The 24,669-nt window shown below is 45.0% G+C and overlaps 1 protein-coding gene across 2 annotated transcripts; it reads left to right on the top strand.

Annotated features, from left to right (window-relative positions):
* Positions 1-44: 44 nt before the first annotated feature.
* On the top strand, positions 45-23,097 carry nsd2 (nuclear receptor binding SET domain protein 2). 2 transcript variants are annotated; one of them, XM_015969403.3, is made up of 22 exons: positions 45-184; positions 1,469-2,103; positions 2,584-2,752; positions 3,814-3,980; positions 4,318-4,545; positions 4,640-4,850; positions 5,203-5,297; positions 5,368-5,479; positions 5,589-5,704; positions 7,619-7,708; positions 7,802-7,928; positions 8,010-8,210; positions 10,117-10,296; positions 15,995-16,151; positions 16,245-16,447; positions 17,258-17,361; positions 17,481-17,750; positions 18,254-18,370; positions 18,664-18,805; positions 21,491-21,597; positions 21,740-21,938; positions 22,572-23,097. In XM_015969403.3, the coding sequence occupies exons 2-22, from the start codon at positions 1,492-1,494 to the stop codon at positions 22,874-22,876; spliced, it is 3,912 nt and encodes a 1,303-aa protein (XP_015824889.3). In that variant the 5' UTR covers positions 45-184; positions 1,469-1,491; the 3' UTR covers positions 22,877-23,097. The 2 variants fall into 2 exon arrangements, with proteins under 2 accessions (XP_015824889.3, XP_054597814.2); XM_054741839.2 differs by lacking the exon at positions 45-184 and adding an exon at positions 1,100-1,314.
* Positions 23,098-24,669: the final 1,572 nt, after the last annotated feature.

Raw genomic sequence — 24,669 nt, 5'->3', positions numbered from 1 at the left:
CATTTGAAAGGACCGGTTGGATTCTCGCAGTGCAGCTGCCGACCAATCGGAAGTGAGTATTTTTCGCGCTGGTTGGCCCCGCAGTTTGAGTTTCCCGCAAGTGCTTGACTCGAATGAATAAATCTTTTTTACAATATGACTATCGACATTTTTTCGTTTAACCACAACTGACGAGATTCAACAGGTAAATACGGAGAAAATGTTTGTCATGATATTCACGGTGCCACTACATCACCGGAGTGGAGTCTTTACATGTACATTTTTGTTCAGACCGACCTTCCATTTTAGCAAGCTAGCTGGCTGTGCTAACGTTAAAATGCTTTTTGACCTGTTTTCTATAGAGCGCTAGTTAGCTTCGGCTAGTACCGTTAGCTTCTTAGGACAAGCTGGTGTGGCGCTTACGATGTAAACGTATTTATGAATCAGCAACTGCTATACTAGAACAAATTTTATAAGTCAGTCTAACCAAATTTTCTACATTTTGTTACGTTTTCTGTATTATTTGATTTGACTTGCTACTGACTCAACTAGCATTTGGGTGGCGGCTTTGTCTATTTGCTGGAGTTCTATTTAATGGCTGACTGGGATGACGAGATGGATGTAGTTGTCCATGGCTCACGTCCATGAGATTCCATCATCGTGGCTTTTGCTTCAGGGCATAGCCGTATCCTTAGCATGACATGATAGTAAAGTTTTTCACTGCTAGCCGGCAGATCAGAATTAAGCATAGCTAACAGCGTTTATTGCCGTCACTGTTGGTCAACTTGAGTGTTGTGTTACAATTAAGGTTAGCGTTACACTGAACAGTTTAACTGGAACAGCACAACGGATTTCAACAATGATTCAGACTCTGGCTGCAGTGTTCAGGACTCTTAGGCTGCCTCCATTTCCTTGGCTTTTCGTTAACCGGCCCCACTCATCGGGCAGTTGCCGATTCAGACGGAGCCTGCAGGCTGCCTTCGCCTTGCCACTTTTGCTTAGTCTCCGGCTAGCACATAGCTAGTTTTCAGCCAGGAATAAGCTAACCATAAACTGTGTCGGTAATGGCCGCCTTAAATCTTTGTTATACATTTGAGTTTTCTTGATTCTCATGTGTAATCGAAATGGAAATAGTTGAAGTCGCTGTTTTGGGGAGATTTTGTGGCATTTGAGTTTTACTGTTGTTGCTTTTTGATTTATGTTAGCCTCAGGTTACTGGTTGATCAAGTAGCTGCTCTTGTGTAGAAAAGCATCCAAACGACGCGGGTAGGTTTGTCCATGACAAGTGCAATCTACGTCGCCTCCAGCCTCACAGTTCACGCTCCCTTAGAGCATGTGAGTGCTATTTTCTTAACTCTGTGACATTAAACTCGATGGATGCATAACCCAGAAAATCGAGTATTGTAGGGATAACTCGCCCTACACATTATTGTACATTGTTTTTGTGAATGGCCCAAAAAAGATTATTTTTGTATCTCTTGATTTGCAGTCTGGTGAGCCTGAAGGGGTGGGATGGACGGCATTGGTAGCTCATTGCCTTTAATGCCTGAACCAGCCAATCCAGTCAGCATGAAGCAGCCACCTGAGTCTTTATGTGTGAGAAAAGGCCACGGGGACATGGGCAGTGATCCAACTCTGCTAATGGACAAAGCTGCAGCACAGCTGGCTGCCACCTTACAGGATAGCGTCCTTCAGAAGATGGCTGGCCACAGTCACAACAACCACAATCATGAGAGGCTGAAAAGTCTGACTTCCCTGGTGCTAAACGGTGACCAGGATGTGCTGCCTAAGCTGTGTACTCCAGATCCACCCATGCTACAAGGTGCTGAAGCCCCAGATGCCACCCATCAGAGCAACTGCACGCCTCTCAGTGAGCCGGAGTTAAAGGTGACCATCCCCCAGGTAGTCAAGCAGTTATCATATGAACCATCCTATGCTAAAGGGACCAGCCTAGTCACGGCCTCTGAAGGTGCTTTATCTGGACACGATGAAAGACCGGATGTGATGAACAGAAGAGGGAGAGCACACAAACCCAAAGCTCTACTAAACTGCAGTTCATCTGTGATTGCCATGGATTCTCTAGACCACACAGATACTGTTGATGACACTAGAGCAGCTGATGAGGTTTTACTTTGATTTTCTTAAAGCAAACATACTTATTTTAAACCCTGTTGCATAAATAGTTATACATCATTCTTCCTTAAGGTGACTTTCTGTTTAGTAAACAAACTAAACAAAGTTGAAATGAATTTAGTTTCCATGCTGACAAATTTAGTAACTTCTCACTGATTAACAAGCATGGGAGTATCAAACGATGGTCCTCAGGGGCTGCTATCCAGCATGTTTTAGTCGTTTGCCTGCTCCAACACACCTGAGTAATCAGCAGGTACTTTTTGGATCAAGTGTGTTGGAGCAGGGAAACAAATAAAACATGCTGGATAATGGCCCTCTGGGACCAGAGTTTGAGACCCGTGCTTTAAATTTCAGATTGAATTTATTTACTTTTATTTTTTCTATTTTAAATTTTCTGTAGTTAACAAACTTTGATTTTTGGGATTACGCTTCTGTTTGATTTGGTGATTAGCCCACTTTTCTCTCCTCCAGCATGCGCTCATGTTGGAACTGGTGGAGCAGTCAAAAGAAGAGTCTCCTCTGCAGGCTAGTTTTTCTGTCGGGGATCTGATTTGGGCAAAAGTGTCGGGATACCCTTGGTGGCCGTGCATGGTGACCACAGACCCAGAGTTCAGCGTTCATATTAAGCAAAAACAGAAGGGTGAGCGTCTGTTACTGACACCTGTAATGGTCTAGCCTGGCCTGCCAGACGACTCCTCTGTTTAATCCTGCACAGAGAAAGAATCTGGTAACTCTCCCATGCAAACAACCCCACCCCCTGGGAATTCTAACCGAAGCCAATCAGCGCTGAGCAGCTTATGTCACACACCGCGATGCTCAATTTCTCATGAACAGCGAAGATGGCGTTTGAAGTGGAGTTCGCCGCGGCTCTTTCCTCTTGGGCATGTCTTTAAAACCACAACAAAAAGAAGCGCTAAAAGCCTTTCTTCTAAAGAAAGATGCTTGCGCCAACGCCAGGCGCCATTTTTGACTACATCTAAAAGACTACAGCGTCGCGCGGTATTGTCGGCAGTTCCACATCTTTTTCTGATTGGTTATTTTTGAGCTGGTTAGTCCCACCTCTCATGTGCCTCTCTGCCTTTAAAGAGCAAGTCAACCCCTGCCAGATTCTTACTCAACTCCCTCTTCATGTTTGAAAAATGCAACAAATGCTGTTGCCTTGCAGACCAAGAGGGCGGAGCCGCAAACCAATACACACACACAGGCTCACAACGACATTGTGACATAAGGACCAGTTTACATCATAGCATACCTCTTAGCCAATAGCAGTGGCAGATTTAAATTCAAATGCAGTGCAGAGTTTTTACCTGACGACAGCACAACACTGCCAGTTTTAGGCAGAATATTTAAATTTTAACTAAGATGCACTGAAGTACCAAATAATTGACTACACGTGTCTGCAGCACGATTAGACACTCGTTTATTTAGTTTATCAGGCAAAAAAAAGTTGATTTGGGTGTGACTTGCTCTTTGAGTAACCAGACGTACTCTGCTCAGCGCTGATTGGCTTCGGTTAGAATTCCCAGGGGGTGGGGGTATTTGCATGGGAGAGTTACCAGACTCATTCTCTGTGCAGAATTAAACAGAGGAAGAGTCTGGCAGGCCAGGCTAGTAACAGTCATGGTTCAAACCTAATTTTTTAAACAAATTCTATATTTCCAGAGCAAAGTTACTAATTTATTTTGTGCTTCTTCATTTTAGAAACCAATGGCAGATTAGGGCCCTTTTACCATATACAGTATTTTGGAGATGCCCCAGAGAGAGGCTACATCTTTGAGAAGAACATGGTGTCCTTTACCGGAGAGAACCAGTACCTTGAGCTGAGCCAAAGCAGCAAAGCAGCAGCTTCCTGTTCAGTTCGTAGAAAGGTACAGTAAAGCAGCCAATCCCATGGTTCTTATGCCCTTTGGTCACGTAGAGCCATTGTTGTGACACTGTTAGGATGGACTCAGAGTTTAATCCTCAAGTCATCACAAATGTTCATTGTAGGTGAAAACCATGCATCCTTGGGAATATTGGTAGCAGGGTACTACAATGGTCCTTTGTGTTTGTTGTATTATGTTATAAAGAAAATCTCCAGGTGTTTTCAGGCAATGTTTCGTGTTTTCCTGCTGTATCAATACTAAAGATACATGTTTATGAGTAAAAACCTCTGCTAGCAACATTTTCCATCACTGTTTTCACCGTTTTGTTTTTGCCATTAAGCGAACTCCCTCCATACCACGTAAACTCCAGGCTCAGTGGAACATGGGCATCATCCAGGCCAACGAGGCCCTTAGCATGACTCCTGAGAAGCGCATTGAGAACTTTGTTTTTTTTTATGATGATGATGGGCCTCATCTGAACCCTCGCATCTTGGAGAAGCTGAAGCCAGATCAGAGTAACGTGATGATGCTAGAGTCCGAGCACAGTCCAGATCTTCTGTCCCTGCTGGTTAGTTCTGTCTGCATCAACTCCGAGGGGTTCAGTTCTCTTTCTGTCAGAAAACATTCCTCTATTAAATCAATGAATCTTTATTTCATGACAGAAGTTCACAACATCGGCACCATGTGTGAAAGCTGAACCAGCTGTACCTCAGAAGAAAGACGGGTCCAAAGATGTTCAGCCTCCTACCAAGTCAGGAAGGAGGACAAAACTATCTCCAGTCAACAGAACTCATGACCCAATGAGAAAAACCAAAATGAAGCTGGTTTCTTTTAGAGGAATGGGTTCTAAAGGAGCCTCGCTTCAAGCTCCAGGTTGGTTACGAGTTATCCAGTCGCCTCCAAAGCTGCTTTACATAAGCATTTGTTTCAGCTGACTTTGTTTTGGAGTTTTTGTCATCTTGTGTCACAAATGAAGTGAAGAATCTGAGTAAAGTAAACTTTAGAAGAGTCCTATTTTAGAGGCCCTTCTGCTTCAACACACCTGATTCTAATCAGTAAGTGATCAGTAAGCATCTGCAGAGTTCCTGAATATGTAATTCAATCAACCAGGTGTGTTGGAGCAGAGAAACAACCAAAACATGCGGGACAGGAGACTTGATGGGCCAGGAGTGGACCGCCCTGGTTTAAGTTAAACATAAAACAAACAACAGTTTTCCTCTTTCAGTAAGAAGAGAGCGAAAGAAGCTAACTGACGATGCGACGAACGAGGATCAACAACCCAATAGGAGATGTAAAACTAGCAAAAACACAGAAAAACAGGTAAATGATAACAGCTGGTTTTAATGTGGGTGTGTTTCTTCTTTATTCTGAGTGATGTTTTATTTTTCAGGTGTCAGGTTTAGAAGACACAAACGACAAGAAGAGGAGAAAGAAGAAAAATGATCTTAAAGAAGGAAAAGAACCCAGAAAACAGACGGTGAAGTCTAAAGGTCTCCTTAACGGTAAACCACGTTTAGCTTTGTTTCTTCATCTGGAATTTCACATAAACCCACTTTTTGCTGCTGTTCATAATCACCCTGGTTAGTAACTATTGATTCTGACTGCACACAGATGAGCTTAATGCAGACAAACCGAAGCGTCACAGGAAAAGGAAACAAGATGGAGAGAACCAGAACACTGCCTCTAAAGCTAAAAGGAGGCGGTCCTCCCCCTGTCCCAACCCTGAGGTCAGTCGGTTAGCAGCTCCTGAATTTTGGGACTTTCAAACTCATTATAAAGAACTGGGAACAGCGTTCTTGCATACACGATTATGATTAGAGAAGGCAAAAATTACCAGAATGTTGAAAAACATCCAGCATTTTCTAGAAATGCTGAAGGGTTGTGGGTGTGGTTCTGAGCATCAGTTAGATCCTGCTGCAGTGATGGGATCAAGTGATCTCTGGAATTTTCCCTGGGTTTCTACAGAGCTGGTTAACACAGACTCCCAAGTGCTGCCAATTCATCAAAATGCTTGAGTAAAGCTAGTTATTTGTAATTGGTTTACTTGAAACTTCAGCTGAGATTGTTTGAAGAACAATAACATTTCACACAATGAGAGAGGCTAAATTACAGACCCGTAGTTCGAGGGAGGGGCTCATTTCCTGGTTTAAACCACTCCGAGGTGGTGAAGCACAGTTATATATTCCTGTCTGTGTGCTGCAGTCGGACAGAGAGGTGAGGAGGTTAGGCTGGGTGGACACTGTGACTTTCTCACTCGTAGCACTCAGCTTCAGCTCAAACTGTACGACTTCCTCGCCGGGCAAATCTCACGAGTCATGTGCTCACACTGCACGACCCAGTTCTCGGATGCGACCTGACTGCTCACACTGTACGTCTGGTAGCAACACGTCGGACCTAAAAATATGCTAAAAATAGCAGTTTTTACACAACACGTCAGACTTTTTTGTCTTGTTTTGCCTGTTGTCCTTCAGGAGTGCTGCAGGAGGACACACAGGGATTTATGGGGGGTCGGGTGAGGAAAACGAAATAAAGAAAGTAAATCTGTGTTTTGTGATCAGTTTACTTTGACATGAACACGACAAACACGCTTTCTTGACAATCTTTGTGTAAAAAAAAAACGTGTAGAAATAAAAACGAACAACGTGTGTTATTAGCGAAATAGCGGGTGAGCGGTGTTGACGCATGATTGCGCATGCGCCGTGAGCGGTTCTGGTACTTTTTGCGTCGCAGCCGCTCGCTGCGCCTCTTCAACCCTCACGAGGAACAAGCAAAATATCAAAAACTCCAGAAGTCCGTGCGAGCTCACGATTGCTGATCGGTAGCTGGTCAGGTGGTGTTAATCGCCTCTCGTAACACCCTGTATGCTACACGACGCTCAGCGCAAAACTCGCCCCGATTTTTTTGATTCTCGCACGAGTGGAAAATCGGCTCAAAAAAGTGAAAAAGTCGCCGAGCGTACGCCCGGCTTTAGGCTAGCATGGATGAGGAGAGAACATGAAAAGGATGATTCATCAGTATTTCATCCAGCTGAGGCCTGAGCCATCTGAAAATGACTACCAGTCCTCTGACTCCGTACCCTCCCAGGTTATGGTCTACAGACGGCGTCAGATAATGAGCTGCATACGAGCAACTTCAAGCCAGACGATCCTAAAATTAAAAGTGGCAAGTGTATGTATTTGAAAAAGAACTGCTGAAATTAAACGCAGCAATAAATGTGGTTTTTGCTTCTGGTGAAGGAGGTGGAGAGAAATCCTTCAGACTAGGGTGTGTGTGTGTTGACTCACTCTTTGTAGGGTATTTTTCAAACTGTAAGTGTGGGCGGAGTAAGACTCTGGTAGGGGGTGACTTGCTCTTTAACGTTGCCTTTTGCAAAAGGACTTGCCTTCATCAAGTTCAAGTTTGAAATAATTCTTCGGAGTTTATTAATATGAGAGTAAACCAGATGTCATGCTGGGCACCTGGTTTATGGGAGCGTCGCACGTGAAGTCTGGAGCCCCGGTTAGATGGCTTGTTTATAAACTAAATTAAATATAGTCAGGAAACTGACAAATGAAGATTTTAAATATACTTTTAGATGTTTTATAATTGGAGGAGCTGGTATTTGTGTTTTCCCTAAAGTACAGTTCACCTTTGCGTTTCAGGGTTCTGGGAGTGAAGAACGTCCGGATTCTCCGAGTGACAGCCTAGATGGGATAAAGAAGAGCGAACGGAAGAAAGAGTTTGTCTGTCAGGTAGTTTTGTTGTTTCAGTTTGTCTTCAGACTTCTGTGGTGGTTCTCTGGTGTCACTCTCACACGCACACTGGCGGGTATGTGTTTTCTACAGATGTGTGAGAAAGCCGGTGAGGACATGGTGTCGTGTGAAGGCCAGTGCTGTGGGATGTTTCACCTCCACTGTTTGGGTCTGTCTCTCAAACCTGATGACAAGCTCCTCTGCCCAGAGTGCAGCTCAGGTGTGTAGAAGACGTAGCCATGAGTCTGATTGTAGCTGCAACAGGAAAACACTCCAGGTGTGTTTTGGTTCATTTCTCCAGGAGCACATTCATGTTTCATCTGCAAACAGCTGGAGGGTGAGGTTCGTCGCTGCCACGTCCCTCACTGTGGGAAGTTTTACCACGAGTCCTGTGTCCGCCTCAACCCCCTCACCATGTTTGACAATAAGGGCTTCCGCTGTCCACTCCACGCCTGCCTCAGCTGCCACTACGGCTCCCAGACCAGGCCCAAGTCTACCAAGGGTGAGAACCATAGAAAGTTCTAGTTTCAGTTTGGACTTCTGTGATGTCCTGTGGGTTAAAAGTATGGAGGGTGACTTGAATGTAGACTGGATGGAAACTAAGGGAAGGCCGATAAATGAAAAGCTCTACTTCACATTCTCGTCGTCGTCGTCGTCTTCCTCCGCTTATCCGGGTCCGGGTCGCGGGGGCAGCATCCCAACTAGGGAGCTCCAGGCCGTCCTCTCCCCGGCCTTGTCCACCAGCTCCTCCGGCAGGACCCCAAGGCGTTCCCGGACCAGATTGGAGATGTAACTTCTCCAACGTGTCCTGGGTCGACCCGGGGGCCTTCTGCCGGCAGGACATGCCCGAAACACCTCCCCGGGGAGGCGTCCAGGAGGCATCCTGACCAGATGCCCAAACCACCTCAACTGGCTCCTTTCGATCCGGAGGAGCAGCGGTTCTACTCCGAGTCCCTCCCGAATGTCCGAGCTCCTCACCCTATCTCTAAGGCTGAGCCCGGCCACCCTACGGAGGAAACTCATTTCGGCCGCTTGTATCCGCGATCTCGTTCTTTCGGTCATTACCCAAAGCTCATGACCATAGGTGAGGATTGGGACGTAGATCGACCGGTAAATCGAGAGCCTGGCTTTCTGGCTCAGCTCCCTCTTCCCCACGACAGATCGGCTCAGCGTCCGCATCACTGCAGACGCCGAACCAATCCGCCTGTCGATCTCCCGATCCCTCCTACCCTCACTCGTGAACAAGACCCCGAGATACTTAAACTCCTCCACTTGAGGTAGGACCTCTCCCCCGACCCGGAGGTGGCAAGCCACCCTTTTCCGGTCGAGAACCATGGTCTCAGATTTGGAGGTGCTGATCCTCATCCCAGCCGCTTCACATTCGGCCGCGAACCTACCCAGCAAGAGCTGAAGGTCAGAGCTGGATGAAGCTAGGAGGACCACATCATCCGCAAAAAGCAGAGACGAGATTCTCCTGCCACCAAACTCGACACACTCCACACCACGGCTGCGTCTAGAAATTCTGTCCATAAAAGTGATGAACAGAACCGGTGACAAAGGGCAGCCCTGGCGGAGTCCAACCCTCACTGGGAACAGGTCCGACTTACTACCGGCTATGCGGACCAAACTCACGCTCCTCTGGTAAAGGGACTGAATGGCCCTCAACAGAAAGCCACCCACCCCATACTCCTGGAGCGTCCCCCACAGGGTGCCCCTGGGGACACGGTCATAAGCCTTCTCCAAATCCACAAAGCACATGTGGATTGGTTGGGCAAACTCCCATGCCCCCTCCATCACCCTTGCAAGGGTATAGAGCTGGTCCACAGTTCCACGGCCAGGACGAAAACCACATTGCTCCTCCTCTATCTGAGATTCAACTATCGATCGGACCCTCCTCTCCAGTACCTTGGCGTAGACCTTTCCAGGGAGGCTGAGGAGTGTGATCCCCCTATAGTTGGAACACACCCTCAGGTCACCCTTCTTAAAGATGGGGACCACCACCCCGGTCTGCCACTCCCTAGGAACTGCCCCCGATGACCACGCAATGTTGTAGAGACGTGTCAACCATGACAGCCCTACAACATCCATAGCCTTGAGATACCCAGGACGAACCTCATCCGCCCCCGGGGCTCCGCCGCTGTGTAGTTGTTTGACTACCTCAGCAACTTCTGCCCCCGAGATCGGACAGTCCATCCCCAGGCCTCCCAGCTCTGGTTCCTCCTCGGAATGCGCAATACTTCACATTCTACTTTTAGAAACTCTAGGAAACCCCACAAACTCTCTGGACTTATCTGGAGTCTAGAAACTTCTAATCAAGATCAGCTGTTGGATGCATTGGCCCTCTACTATCTGCTGTAAGTTTTGCTGACGTACCCTGGTCTGGTGTGTTCTGACTCTCCGCTCTGCAGGCCGGTTGATGCGTTGCCTTAGGTGCCCTGTAGCGTACCATGTGGGTGATCTGTGTGTAGCTGCTGGGAGTGAGATGATCACAAACACAGCTATCATCTGCACCAACCACTTTAATGCCAAGAAGAGCTACAGTCACCACAGCCACGTCAACGTCAGCTGGTGCTTCGTCTGCTCCAAAGGTTGGTCACCTTGGGGGTGGGGGGTGTCATTACTCACGGTCCTTTTAGGGTGTGGGTTTGATTAAAGGCTAAGTTTTACAGTAAGAATGAGCTGCTTGATACAGCAACATAAAAAGCAATTTTGAGAGCAGTCAGGTTAAAGAGGTCATGGTATTTTGTAGCTGACTTTATTCACTAACCGGAGTAAGATCTGCTCTGAGGGAACAGCAGAGCTACTCTGACACAATACTCATGTTCTTTTTACATCTTGAATGTTGCTTTGAGTTGAGTTTTGCTGCAGCGCTTAAGTCGCACTCTAAAGATGGAAAGTCACTTTGTCAGATTCTAGAAACATTCTTTATTTCAGGGGATCTGATCTAACACATCAGCAGCAACCCCTGCTTTAGTTTTGTTTACATGACACGTCCAGGTCAACATGGATTAAAGCTTTTACGTGGTGTTCAACAAATCTATTTAATAATGTCTCTAGTTTTAAAGCAACACTAAAGAGTTTCCCACATCTCCCTCCTACTGGTTGAAAGTGGAATTACAAGCCACGCACAGCCTCCTGTAGCTAGCACGAACAACAAGCTAACATGAGTCCACTAATACTAAATATTAGAGTTGCAGATTCACATCCAAATTGTGATTCCTACTTATAAAGATTCAGAGTCGATTCATAAAAGTCTAGAATCGATCCTTTCGGAAAGCCTTTATGTTTGCTGCCGTGCTTCCGAGCATCCCTGAACGCATCTTCACTGGAGCTGGTGTAGGTACCGGGTCTGCTCGGGGGTCCTGCGCCTCCCAGTGACATCATGCTAGATGACTTGCTGAACATAGGAATTACAGAAGTTACGATGCAGCGTTCGTAAAAGTTACTTTAGCGTGTTGACAATGAAGATTTTGATTGGTCCGAACAAATTTGTGGTTGTAGTCCTGTAGCCCAAAAAAAACCCACTATTCCGGGAAATGTTAGTATTGCCAAAGGACATAAAACTAAAAATGTCAACTGATTAACTGAGACCCTCAGCAGCTCTTGATTTTGATGAAATGGGGAAAATGAAGATAAAATAATTTTTGTGAACAAATAACAAGCAAAGTTTTGAATGCGTGAATGGATTTATTTACAAAAGAACTGACAAAACATACAGAAGAATTCCACATTTATACAAACAGAAATGGCTGCTAATTATGTAAATGCATTTAAAAACGTTCACATACAGCGGGTACGGAAAGTATTCAGACCCCTGTCAATTTTTCACTCTTTGTTATATTGCAGACTTTTGCTAAAATCAATTAAACTCATTTTGTTTCCTCTTTAAGGTACACACGGCACCCCATATTGACAGAAAAACACATTACTTTAGACATTTCTGCAGATTTATTAAAAAGGACAAACTAAAACATCACATGGTCCTAAGTATTCAGACCTTTTGTTCAGTATTTAGTAGAAACGCCCTTTTGAGCTGATACAGCCATGAGTCTTCTTGGTAAAGATGCAACAAGTTTCTTACACCTGGATTTGGGGATCCTCCTCCATTCCTCCTTGCAGATCCTCTCCAGCTCTGTCAGGTTGGATGGTGAACGTTGGTGGACAGCCATCTTTAGGTCTCTCCAGAGATGCTCAACTGAGTTTAAGTCAGGGCTCTGGCTGGGCCACTCCTTTGTTATTTTAGCTGTGTGCTTAGGGTCATTGTCATGTTGGAAGGTAAACCTTCAGCCCAGTCTGAGGTCCTGGGTACTCTGGAGAAGGTTCTTGTCCAGGATGTCCCTGTACTTGGCTGCATTCATCGTTCCCTTGATTGCAACCAGTCGTCCTGTCCCTGCAGCTGAAAAACACCCCCACAGGATGATTAAGCTCCGTTTGGCAGGACGGCCTGCTCTAGGAAAGGTTCAGATTGTCCCAAACATCTTCCATTTAAGGATTATGGAGGCCACTGTTCTCTTAGGAACCTTTAGTGCATCAGAGATGTTTTACAACCTTGACCAGATCTGTGCCTTGCCACAATTCTGTCTCTGAGCTCTTCAGGCAGTTCCTTTGACCTCATGATTCTCATTTGCTCTGACATGCATTGCGAGCTGTAAAGCTTGGTTTATGCTTGAAGCATTCACTTTCCGCTTGGTGATGCGGCTCGCGGATGGAACGCGCTTCACAACTTGCACCGTTTATGGTTCATGTGGCTCGTCTCTGCGGTGAGCCAATATTCTCCCAAACTGAACGGGGCAGCATGGAGCTCTACGGCAACACTACACCATAGTAGAAGTAAAAATGACTGTTCACAACATGGCATTCCAGCATTTTTAACAGCGTCCTCGTCTTTTCCGACAGTGCGAGCTATTTCTCTCCAAGAATTATTAACAACATGTTGATCACGGCGATCTCTGAGAGCTGAATCATACAAATGTCTGTATTTATGAACCTCTGCCATACTAGTTCTTGCCAGTCCGCCATGTTTTTCCGCTTCCAACCGTCCGCGTGGTTAGAAATTTTCCTAGGTGCGTGTTGTGGAAATTTTGGGCTGTGCGGAGACGCGGTGGAGGGGCATGGTTGTTAAAATGACGCCATTTCGCCACGCGGAGCCGTGCGGACCTCGCGGACGCGTCAAGCATAGACCAACCTTAAGGTGTTTTATTTGTGTGTGGCTTTCCTAATCAAGTCAAATCAGCATAATCACACACAGCTGGACTCCAATTAAGTTGGAGGACCATCTCAAGGATGATCAGAAGAAATGGAAAGCACCTGAGTTAAATATGAGTCACAGCAAAGGGTCTGAATACTTAAGACACTGTCATATTTCAGCTTGTCTTGAATAAATCTGCATACATTTCTAAAATTCTGTGTTTTTCTGTCAGTATGGGGTGCAGTGTGTGCATTAATGAGGAAACAAATGAATTTAATTGATTTTAGTAAATGGAAGCAATATAGCAAAGAGTGGAAAATTTGTCTGAATACTTTCCGTACCCGCTGTATAAGAACTGTTGTGCTTTTTTGACAAGTCTAATGTTTCACATTCTTTACAAAATGAAGACAATATAATGTTTTATTAACAAATTACAATTATAAAGAACTCTCTCCCCCTGAGATCAGAGGACTCAGTGGTCTCCTTTTAAAAGCAGCAGAAAACTCACCTGTTCAGGCTTTTGTGTGACCTTCATCACCACCCTCTCCTTATTCTGCTCTTTATACCAACTCTGCCTTTACTGGGATCCACTGATTTCCCTGTTTCTTATTTATTTTCTCTTTCCCTTTCCTCACATTTTCTTTTATTAACCACATTTTTTTCAGATTTTAACCACATTTGTAAAAACAATATCACCATATATTGAGGATTTCACCTCGATAACAATAAATGGACGGTAACTACAGGTATGCGCAGAAACAAAAGTTGTCCACTAGATGGGGCTGTCGCATGTATTACATTTAGTCACATTTTTACGTGACTCAAAGTGGTACAGCTTCTTAAAGAGACATATATGTTAGAATGTCATCACACAAACATGCACATAGGACCTTGGGGGGGTAGGCAAATCAGGGGTGCAGGTATGGATCCTATTTCCTTATTCCTGTGGCAGCCTGCTCCCCAATTTAATTTGCACATTAAACACTTCCACCAATGACATTCCACGCAAACACACACTTAAGGTCTTGGGAGTGAGCACACAACGGCATTTGGCATGGGGATCCTGAGTGCCGGTGCCCACTTCCAATTTTAAACTGCACTTAGACACAGGGCTATGGGGGGAAGTGGGGCTGTATGGTTGCATCAGGTGGCGAAGGACAAATTGATCTGTGTTAAAAAGTCTCTGAAATATTTGAACACATTAGTAAATACACTATCCTGTATGATGAGTGTCATTGTGGCAGGATACCACAGAAAAGTGCTACACCGTCTGTTGTTCTGGCAGGGAATTGTTTCGCAACGCTTCGCTGCCTGCGCTGAAGTTTGCATGTAAAACCCTTTCCGACACTCCGTGTGCGTCTCTCCGTTGCAGAGCTCACGAAGAAGAATAAATCAGGCTTTAGCCTCCTTTAAGCTCCCTCAAACTAGTGTAGGCTGTGCCGATGTTCACTCTGGGTTTAGCCCTTTGCTTCGCCTCTAAAGACATTACTTTCTTACTTTTACTTCCAGGCTCCGCTATGATGCCAACAAAAAAAAGCAAAGTTATTCTTTTTCTTTCTCCTTCTGTCAGGAATCTTCGCATGACCTTTGACCCAGCTCTCACCCTGGATTCTCATGTCCGTTCTCTTGTTCGCTCTTCCTTCTTCCATCTCAGGAACATTGCTAAGCTGAGTCCCATTCTGTCTCGCTCTGAACTTGAGACAGTTCTCCACACCTTCATCTCCTCATGCTTAGACTACTGTAACTCTCTTTTCACGTGTCTGAGCAGAACCTCCCTGAACCGTCTACAGGTGGTTCAGAATACCTTTGCTCGGCTTCTGACCAAGTCCTCCAAACACACCCACATCACCCCGCTTCTCCTCCAGCTTCACTGGCTGCCAGTCAACTTCAGGGTTCATTTCAAGACCCTGGTTCTGGTCTATAGGGCCTTACATGGACAAGCACCATCTTACATTGGTGATCTTCTTAGTCCCTACACCCCCAGCAGGTCCCTGAGGTCCAGTGATCAAAGCCTACTGGTTGTGCAGCACCAGGCTAAAGACCAAAGGTGACAGATCATTTGCTGCTGTGGCCCCCAGACTCTGGACCTCTCTCCCCCTGAGCCTGAGATCAGTGGACTCAGTGAACTCCTTCAAAAAGCAGCTGAAGACTCACTTGTTCAAGCTGGCTTTTGTATGACCTTCTTCACCACTCTCTCTTTATTCTGCTCTCCCCACCTATTCCACCTTCCTCAGGATCCACTGATTTCCCTCTTTCCTGTTCACTCTCTCTCTTTCTTAACATTTTTTTAATCACAATTGTCTATTTTTTGCTCATTTTAAATATATTTTAACCATTTTCTAAATTTTTTTAAATATTTTTACATTTTTTGTTTTTGTGAAGCGCCTCGTGATTTTTATCTTGAGAGGCGCTATAGACAAGATATTTTCTTCGTCGTTGATGATGATGATGATGATACATCACAGACACATTTTTTTAATTTGGCTTTTGGTCAATGATCGGTCTTTTGTGCTGTGACTCTTCTGTTTTACTGACTTCTGTTTTTATTGACTTCTCTTTTATTGGCTGTTTTATACATTTGTATTGTTTTTATGTGTTTCTATTTTATGACAGCTTTTATCTGTGTTTAATGTGTATGTATGTGTATTTGAGTGGCTTTTTAGGTTTAACTCTGTGCAGTCAGCTGACATGCTGTTTTTAAATGCGCTATATAAATAAAATTGGATTGGATGATGATGATGATGATGATGATGACAGTCAGCGAACTGAAAAAGCTAACCACTAGCTTTTATATCGGCAGTGTCAGCAGCTTTTGCCGTAAAGCAGGTAGAGACCTCTCACTAGTGTTCCTACCTGAACCACAAAAGTGCTGAGTGTTGTTTCTGGTCAGAAGTGCAGTGTGACGTTGCTCAAGTGGACGCCTCAATAACCACTGAAACCAGTTGTTTTGGGCGTTCGACCCTGAATGCCCAAAACTTACCACGCGGGTTTCTAACCACCTCTAACTCACTGACTGAAGCGAGTTAGTTATCCCAGACAGCGTAGCAGCTGTCTCATTAACAGACCTTTGGTGTGAATCACATGAATGTGCCTTGCAGGAGGACAGCTGTTGTGCTGCGAGTCTTGTCCTGCAGCCTTTCACCCTGACTGCCTGAACATCGCTATGCCTGATGGGAGCTGGTTTTGTAACGACTGCCAAGCTGGGAAGAAGCCAAAGTATAGAGACATCATATGGGTTAAACTGGGGACATATCGGTGAGACAAATGTATACCTGTTGTCTTCAGATGCTTAGTAGTAAATAACGAAACCACACTTTTATTTTGCTGCTCTGAACTTTTTCTCTCTAGATGGTGGCCAGCGGAGATCCACCACCCTAAAAACATTCCCACTAATATCCAGCACCTCCGACATGAGATCGGAGAGTTCCCGGTCTTCTTCTTTGGCTCTAAGGATTACTTCTGGACTCACCAGGGAAGAGTCTTTCCCTACATGGAAGGTGACCGGGGCAGCAAAAACCGGAGAAAGGGAATTGGCAAAGTCTTCAAGAATGGTAAATTCCTGCTTCCTGCCCACAAGCGCTCCATCAAAAGTTATAATTCCTAACTTCCCCATAGTGCAAAGCCTCCTGAACAGCCTATGTTCAGTGAAATGGCGTTAACGACCTTCAGGATTGATGAGCTAGCAGCTAGTCAGAGGGAAGCCAAACTCAAGTGTTGCATCTTATCTTAAAACAGCTTCAGTCTCTAGAATATCACAGTGGTCAGTCTGGTATTTTACTAACATTTACCTCGGCGTTGGTTTGACCTGACCGCGTGTTTGTGTGGTGAAACACTCGTGTAGCAGCAGCAGCTAGATGGTGCACACAGAAGCATCCTGGTGTCATGTCTGGAGATGAGAATGTTTAGAGCTACAATGTTGATGAAATGTTTTTTAGAAAGAAATATGATGCTGTTTTGTGCTTCTCAAGAATTAACACAAGTATAAACATAAGAGTAACAAACTAGACATTTCAGGCTTTTTTTTGTGCTTTTGTGCCAGTAGCTATTAGTAGTGAGGTGTTTAATTTTTTCATGAAATGATAAAACACAGAAGTTCCGATTATGACCATCATTTAATTCCTAACAAGAACAAGATGCCCCAGAAACATTTATATTGTTCTAAATCCAGTGGATTTCCAGAGTTAGCATGCTACCGCTAGCTTCTCCGTTCTGTCTCTAACACAACGTGTGTTCTCACGCATTTGCTTGATCGTGTTGCTGACAAAACGTGGTATTGGGTGGTCTCATTAGCGTGTGACTAAAAGTTTCCACGTTTAAATAAAACAATGTACTTAATAACCATCTCCTTGTTGCTCTCTCAGCTCTGTTGGAGGCCGAGGCTCGGTTTAAAGAAGTGAAGATGAAACGAGAAGCCAAGGAAGCTCAAGAGATCAGCCGAAAACCACCTCCTTACAAATTTATCAAGGTGTGAAATAAGTTATCAAACAACGCTGACATGCAGTTGAACAGAAGCTGTAAGTGATCATCAGAATAAACACAATTGTTGCTTTTTGTTTAGAGTTCTGCTGCCTTTATGTGTTTCAGGTGAACAGGCCTTTCGGCAGGGTGCAGGTCTACACCGCAGATGTGTCTGAGATTCCTAAGTGTAACTGCAAACCGGCGGATGAGCGGCCATGTGGGTTTGAGTCTGAGTGTCTGAACCGCATGCTGCAGTACGAATGCCACCCTCAGGTGTGTCCCAGCGGGGAGCGCTGCTGTAACCAGGACTTCACTAAGCGCCTCTACCCAGAAACCAAGATCATTAAGACTCCTGGGAAGGGCTGGGGTCTCATCTCCCTGAGGGACGTTAAGAAGGTGAGACAAGAGATGATCATCCTGCCCAGTAAGCGATGCCACCTGTTTGAGTCAGGGTCATGGCACTCCAGATATCTCCAGGGTTAGGTAACGGTTTTAGGTTTTACACAATAAGTTCTATTTACCTCTTATTTCCTGTCTTCTGATCTGAAGGTCACTGGAAGGTTTGGAAAACGCTTGAATTATAACAAACTGGTTTTAGCACAAAGAGGCTAATGAGACATGGTGCAGTAAATATTGTTTTCAGCATTAATTTACCTTTTATTGTGAGCTTATTTCAAGTTGAAAATGATAATAAAAAAAAATACAACTGAATTCAGAATAAAAGGGTAAAATAAACCAGGTTCAGTTGGTCAGCTCAGAGTCAAACACGAGCTAGCTTAGAAACCGGAGCGCTAATATGGAGCCACTTCATAATCTGCAGCAGCTTGACTCAGGGTGGAGGTGTCTGCTCCGCCTCATGGCTGCTTCCTGGTCACCTCCATCCATCTTTTCCTCAACAGGGAGAGTTTGTGAACGAGTACATTGGAGAGCTGATCGACGAGGAAGAGTGCAGAGCAAGAATCAAGTCTGCTCATGAAAACAACATCACCAACTTCTACATGCTCACCATTGATAAGGTGAGATGTGGCCCTGTCTGTGCTGTGAACGGCTGAGGAGGTGGTTGCTCTGCAGTGTATCGGGGTGCTGTCTTCAGCTGCAGTGCCTTTTCTACTGGGAGCTACAGAAACAAACTGGTATTGCATTGGGAGTGCTACACAGCAGCTGTATCACTACAGTTGTCAATACTACAAAGACCAGCTAAATCCTGCCTGCTGATTCTCTTATGGTCATAAAAGTGGCAACAAGCTAGACTGTTGTAATAAACATCCTCTTGGGAGCGTAGAATGACTCAGCATTTCTTCTGTTTAAGGACCGAATCATTGACGCCGGTCCCAAAGGAAACTACTCCCGCTTCATGAACCACAGCTGTCAGCCCAACTGTGAGACGCAGAAGTGGACGGTGAACGGAGACACTCGAGTTGGCTTGTTTGCAGTCTGTGACATACCAGCGGGTAAGTCGCTAGCGGGGTCCTACGCTTGGAATACGTACAGATCTGATTAAATCCCAAAAGATGTTGATAAAAACCAAAATCTGAGGTTTTTACAACACACACCGGTGTGTTGCTGCTTTGTTTGTATTTAACACGTGCTCATATTTATTGGGTGTGTGTTGAAGTTTAAACTGGTCCATGTTAACAGGTGTGTTTTAAGGTTGGGCGATGGGACGAATTAATCGACCATCTGCGATGGGCTGAGCCATTACAGGGTATCCGCGGGTCCTTAAAAAGTCTTAAATTTACTTTTCCAAATTTAAGACCTTGAAAATCCCTAAAAATGACAAATAATCCTTAAATACAGTTTCCAAAGGTCTTAAATTACCAGACCCAATAAACTAGATTATTTTATTTCTATGACATTTTCGTGAATTTCAGCATTTTTTGTCTACGATGTTGGCGTAAGCGGAACTGTGCACATTCAGTTGGTTGTGAAAGGGGACTATTTTTAGATGAGCACATTAGCTGGTTCAGCTAGTGGGAGCTTGCGCCATGGAGAAGTGCAAGTTTAATGGTAACTGGATGGCTAATTCCATGTTCGCGACGTGGTTAGCACCGGTTCCAGGCAATAGCTGTAAATTATAGCTTAAAATTAATTTAAAAAATAGCTTAAATTTGGATCTGGATCGAAAGGAGTCAGTTGAGGTGGTTTGGGCATCTGGTCAGGATGCCTCCTGGACGCCTCCCTGGGGAGGTGTTTCGGGCATGTCCTGCCGGCAGAAGGCCCCCAGGTCGACCCAGGACACGTTGGAGAGGTTACATCTCCAATCTGGTCCGGGAACGCCTTGGGGTCCTGCCGGAGGAGCTGGTGGAGGTGGCCGGGGAGAGGACGGTCTGGTGCTCCCTAGTTGGGATGCTGCCCCCATGACCCGGACCTGGATAAGCAGAGGAAGACGACGACAAGCTTAAATTTGGTCAAAGTGGCCTTACAAAAGGTCTTAAAAAGTCTTAAATTTGGCTCCCTTAAACCTGCAGATACCCTGCATTACGGTTGTTTTTTACAGGAGGCAATTTGTTTATTTTTTTGTTTGTTTGTTATTGACGAATATTTTACACGCTACGCACAGCGAACATCGCAGAGGTAACAATCAAGAAAAGATCCCCATCAGCGCATCTGAGCCTTTTCTCACCTCCTCCGCCTCTGGCTGCTGACAGTTCGTTGGCAAGTGGCGAGCTGAGGAGGGTTCTGGAGAGCATCTGTGACACACTCGACATCATGCACTACAGCGCGGCGTTGAGTGGAAACCCTTCTATCTTTCAGAGTCTGGAAGACTTCTGGTTATTTCAGTTGGAGAAATGTTTCCTGATCTAAAACCTTGACTGAAGTAGCGCTCGTCGTTATTCAGCGCCTGCTTCGAGTGTGTCAGCAGAGCACGGATCCATCCAGAACATTATTTAAACAGCCACGAGTCTGTCTGAGGCACACGTCTAGAAGCTCATGACCTCTTCAGCAAGCTCCCTAGACACATTTGATGACACACAAGCTGCAGGTGACCAGTTCAGGTTTACGCGGCGCAGGAGGAATGTGCGTTCGAGCTGCAGCAGGTGAACTGTTCCCAATTTAAGTGAAATCTTTGAACTGGGGATCCGCGGTTCTTAAAAAGTCTTAAATTAGCTTTTCCAAATTTAAGGTCTTAAAAATCCTTAAAAATGACAAATAATCCTTAAATATAGTTTTCAAAGGTCTTAAATTACCAAAGATCCAATAAACAAGATTCTTTTGTTTTCCTGCATTTCTAGTTAGTCTTCAGCATTTTTTGTGTATGATGGATGGATGGATGCGTAAGCGGAACCGTACACATTCAGTTGGTTGTGAAGGGGGGCTATTTTTAGATGAGCACATTAGCTGGTTAAGCTAGTGGGAGCTTGCGCCATGGGGAAGTGCAAGTTTAATGGCAACTGGATGGCTAATCCTACGTCCGCGATGTGGCTAGCACCGGTTCCAGTCAATAGCTGGAAATTGTAGCTTAAATTTAATTTTAAAAATAGCTTAAATTTGGTCTAAGTGACCTTAAAAAAGGTCTTAAAAAGTCTTAAATTTGGCTCCCTTAAACCTGCAGATACCCTGTTGAATTGTATTGTTCGAGTTACTGGGGCATTCTGATCAGCTTGGTTGGACTAAATATTATTTAAAATGAATGGAAATTTAATGAATGATTATTCATAATTTAAAAGATGAAAGTGACGGGGATAAATGGATCATGTGACCTCTGGCAGCGAGCTGCCTCCTCAGAGTGCGTCCAAACGCAGCAGCGATTCCTTCCATCCCCCACTTATAAAAGAAAGACACCAGACGTTTTTGTTCAGAAAGAAACATTTAGCTTAAATAAAATACCACAACAGTGGACACCACAGGGAAGCAAAGACGAGGATTCGTTTTAATATTTTAACCGTGTTTATACGTCACTCTACCAAACTACAAATACAAAATTAAACAAAAAGAAAATTATAAATTTCTCTTCTGCTTGTATAAAAAAAATCTGTTTTGGGCTTCTTCTGTGTTAAATCAGGCCGTACGTCATGACGTCACATGCACGAATAAATCGTCAGTCGTCTTTTTTTGGACTGACGATTGGCGGTGGGAAAAACACAAATCGCCCAACCCTAGTGTGTTTGATCGTAAGCGGCTGTTTTGTGTTGCAGGAACCGAGCTCACCTTTAACTACAACCTGGACTGTCTTGGTAACGAGAAGACCGTCTGTCGCTGCGACGCTCCCAACTGCAGCGGTTTCCTTGGAGATCGACCGAAGGTTAGAGATGATGATGTGTCTGTTTTGTACTCCGATGGGATTAGCAGGATCAGGTTCTAGTTTCGTCTGAGCTCCAGGTAGAGGAATCAAACGGTTCTGGTTCTGTTGGGTCGGTTTAACCATCGTTGGTTCTGTTACGCAGAACTCAAACGGTCAAACAGCGGAGCCAAAGGCAAAGAGGTTAAAGAGGAAGCATAAGAGGAAGAAAAGTGAAGGGAAGAAGATATCTGAGGACGATTGTTTCCGCTGTGGAGATGGAGGACAGCTGGTGCTCTGTGACAAGAAGACGTGCACCAAAGCCTATCACCTGACCTGCCTGAACCTCACCAAAAGACCTTTTGGTGAGATAAACACCACATGCTGATCTACAGATTTAGCATTTTGCTAGATCATGAATGCTATCGGGACTTCTTTGAAGAAGACTGTAGACTGAACTTCCCAGAACAGCCTTTGTCTGACTGACTGGAAAATGTTTATTTGTTGGTACTTCAAGTGTTTTTAGTAACCGATGATATTCCACACCATAGCAGCAGCACTAAAGAGCAGCACGTTTACTAGCCTAGCATTAGCTGCTTCTTGCTAGCAGATGCTAGTATAAAGTTGCACATGAACGTTGAACTGACCTTAGATGTGTTGCTGGTTAAATTCCTTTAGTTAGAACTTGTTTACTTGATAAAACTGGTTAAACAAGTCCAGCTGACTTCTGTTTCACTTGGACATGACGCCCTGTGAAGGCCCTTCACAATAAGAGCCCCACACACACTTATTTTATAAGTCAAATGTAGTGATACATACAAGTCTGTTCCGCAGTGAGGCGATGGTAGACCGTCTTTGTAGACCAGAGACGCTCTATATGTTTTAAACCTCTCCGTGTGTGTGTGTGTGTGTGTGTGTGTGTGTGTGTGTGTGTGTGTGTGTGTGTGTGTGTGTGTGTGTGTGTGTGTGTGTGTGTGTGTGGTCGTGTGGTCCTGCAGGCCGCTGGGACTGCCCCTGGCACCACTGTGACATCTGTGGGAAAAACTCCGAGGCATTCTGCCATCTCTGCCCAAACTCCTTCTGTAAGGTGCACCAGGAGGGGGTCCTGCGTCCCTGGCCCCCCACAGGGCAGCTGTGCTGTATGGAGCATGAGGATCCGGAGGGAACTGCCCACCAGGCCCAGGTCTTTAGCTCTGAGATGAAGGCCACAGCTGCCACGACAGGTACCGTCACCGGCCGCGCCAAAGCCTCCAGGAAACCACCGGCAACCAAAGGCTCCAAGAATAAAGCCGCTGTGGTCTGAAGGAACCTTCCAGAGAGCCAAACTGGACTTTACACTTTAGTCACACTGGGGCCCCACGCATCTTCATCATCATCACTAGAGAAAGCTGTTGATCTCTCACACCCAACTCTACCTTTACATTTAACACTTCCAAGTCTTTGTTGACCCAAAACATCAGTTGGAAACTTTTCTGGATTCTGACTTCTAACAAGCGGCATTTTGGTTGAGTTATTTTTAGATCCTAGAACAAAAGACACCAGAGTTCCTCAGCTGCCTCGCCCTGTCAGCTCTTACCGACACGGATCATCTGCTGCTCCAGTGTCATCCAAAAGGCCTCGTCTGTGTACGGGAGCAGCAGTGTGATCAGAAGGGTTTCATCTGTCATGTATTCTATGTAAACAGACACTATGGGGCGGCCCCACCTGTAGCCATAGATCACCTGTAAATGTAGACGTTAGTTTACAAACCAGTCTTGTTTTAGCACCCTTGTATTTGAAGGCTTTTCGTTTGTTTGTTTTTCATCTAATCCTAAATAAACAGCAACAAACCATTTCCACAGGAGTTGGATGGAAACAGCTGGTCACACACTAAAACACAGTTTCTGAGGTAAATTGTGAAATCAGGTAAATTCCCAGCCAGTCTGGCGACTTGACGTCCAGCCGCCGTGTCTGAATCCTGAGATTGTTCAGATGTCCTCCGAAGTCTGGGAATGTCCTCATGTGGTCAACCAGAGACCTGTTGGACTCACCTGGTCATCTCAGATTTACTTTGAGACGATTAGTGACCTCTGACCCCTGTAAAAGAAACCAATAGGAGTTTCCAGTTGAGAAATGAAGGAAGGTTTTTTAGGGAGCTTCACAGAGAAATCAGGTTATTTTTATTTTTTTCAGAATGTTTCATCTAGACGGTGCTCCAGACTTGGTCTGTTAATACCTGTCTCCATCTGTAAGCCTCAGTCACCAGGAGCCTGTCTTGGAGGGTGGGGGTAGTCAGGCACTAAGGTAAACCTGGTCTGGAGACAGTTTCTGCTGTAGGACAGACTCTGTCCAGACCGAACCCCCAACCATTTATTTCCTTATTTAATCTGATCTGGCGTTCGGCTCCTGACCCCGTGAGCGTGAACATGCACGTTTGATTTAGGATTTTCTGTGTACCATTCTGTAATTCTAACCCTGTTGAGTGAATGTAGTCCAGCGTTTGTAAGCACTGTAACCCCGTAGAGCTGAGGTGTCGTGTAGCGGTTCCCTCCTGTAACTACTGTCGTAGCAAACAGACTAATGTGTACATACTGTATAAGTACTAATAGTGATTCAGGTTTTGTAAATAATACAATTTCTTTACCCTCGTTTTTATTTTTTGTTCATGCAGTGCTGAAACACGTGCAGGATCTCACATCAGTTGAATCACGCAATAAAGTAATTGAATATCTCCTGCCTGCTGTTTTCTGATGAACCTTTTCGTTTTGGATTCATTTATTGGCTGCTTTACTGATTTAATTATGGAAGTCGTGTTTGGAAAATTATGGCCAGTTTAGACGAGTCAAGTTTCAGTTTCAGTTTTCACATCGGATTATGTAAATGAATCTTGGAGGGACTTAATCCTAGAGCAGGGGTGTTTAATCCCAGGCCTGGAGGGCTGGTAGCTAGCACTTTTGTGGCTTCTCTAATGCGACACACTTGATTCAATGGTTGAGTCACCAGTGCAGCAGCTCATCAGGCTCTGCAGACGCCTGTTAATCACCTGCTGATTAAAATCAGGTGTGTTTAAACGGATTAAAACTAAAACGTGCTGAAAACCAGATCTACAGGCCAGGA

The sequence above is a fragment of the Nothobranchius furzeri genome, chromosome 18, assembly GCF_043380555.1.
Source record: "Nothobranchius furzeri strain GRZ-AD chromosome 18, NfurGRZ-RIMD1, whole genome shotgun sequence".
Taxonomy (NCBI): Eukaryota; Metazoa; Chordata; class Actinopteri; order Cyprinodontiformes; family Nothobranchiidae; genus Nothobranchius; species Nothobranchius furzeri.
Note: the sequence above shows the minus strand (reverse complement) of the source record. Positions and strands in the feature narration are given on the sequence as shown.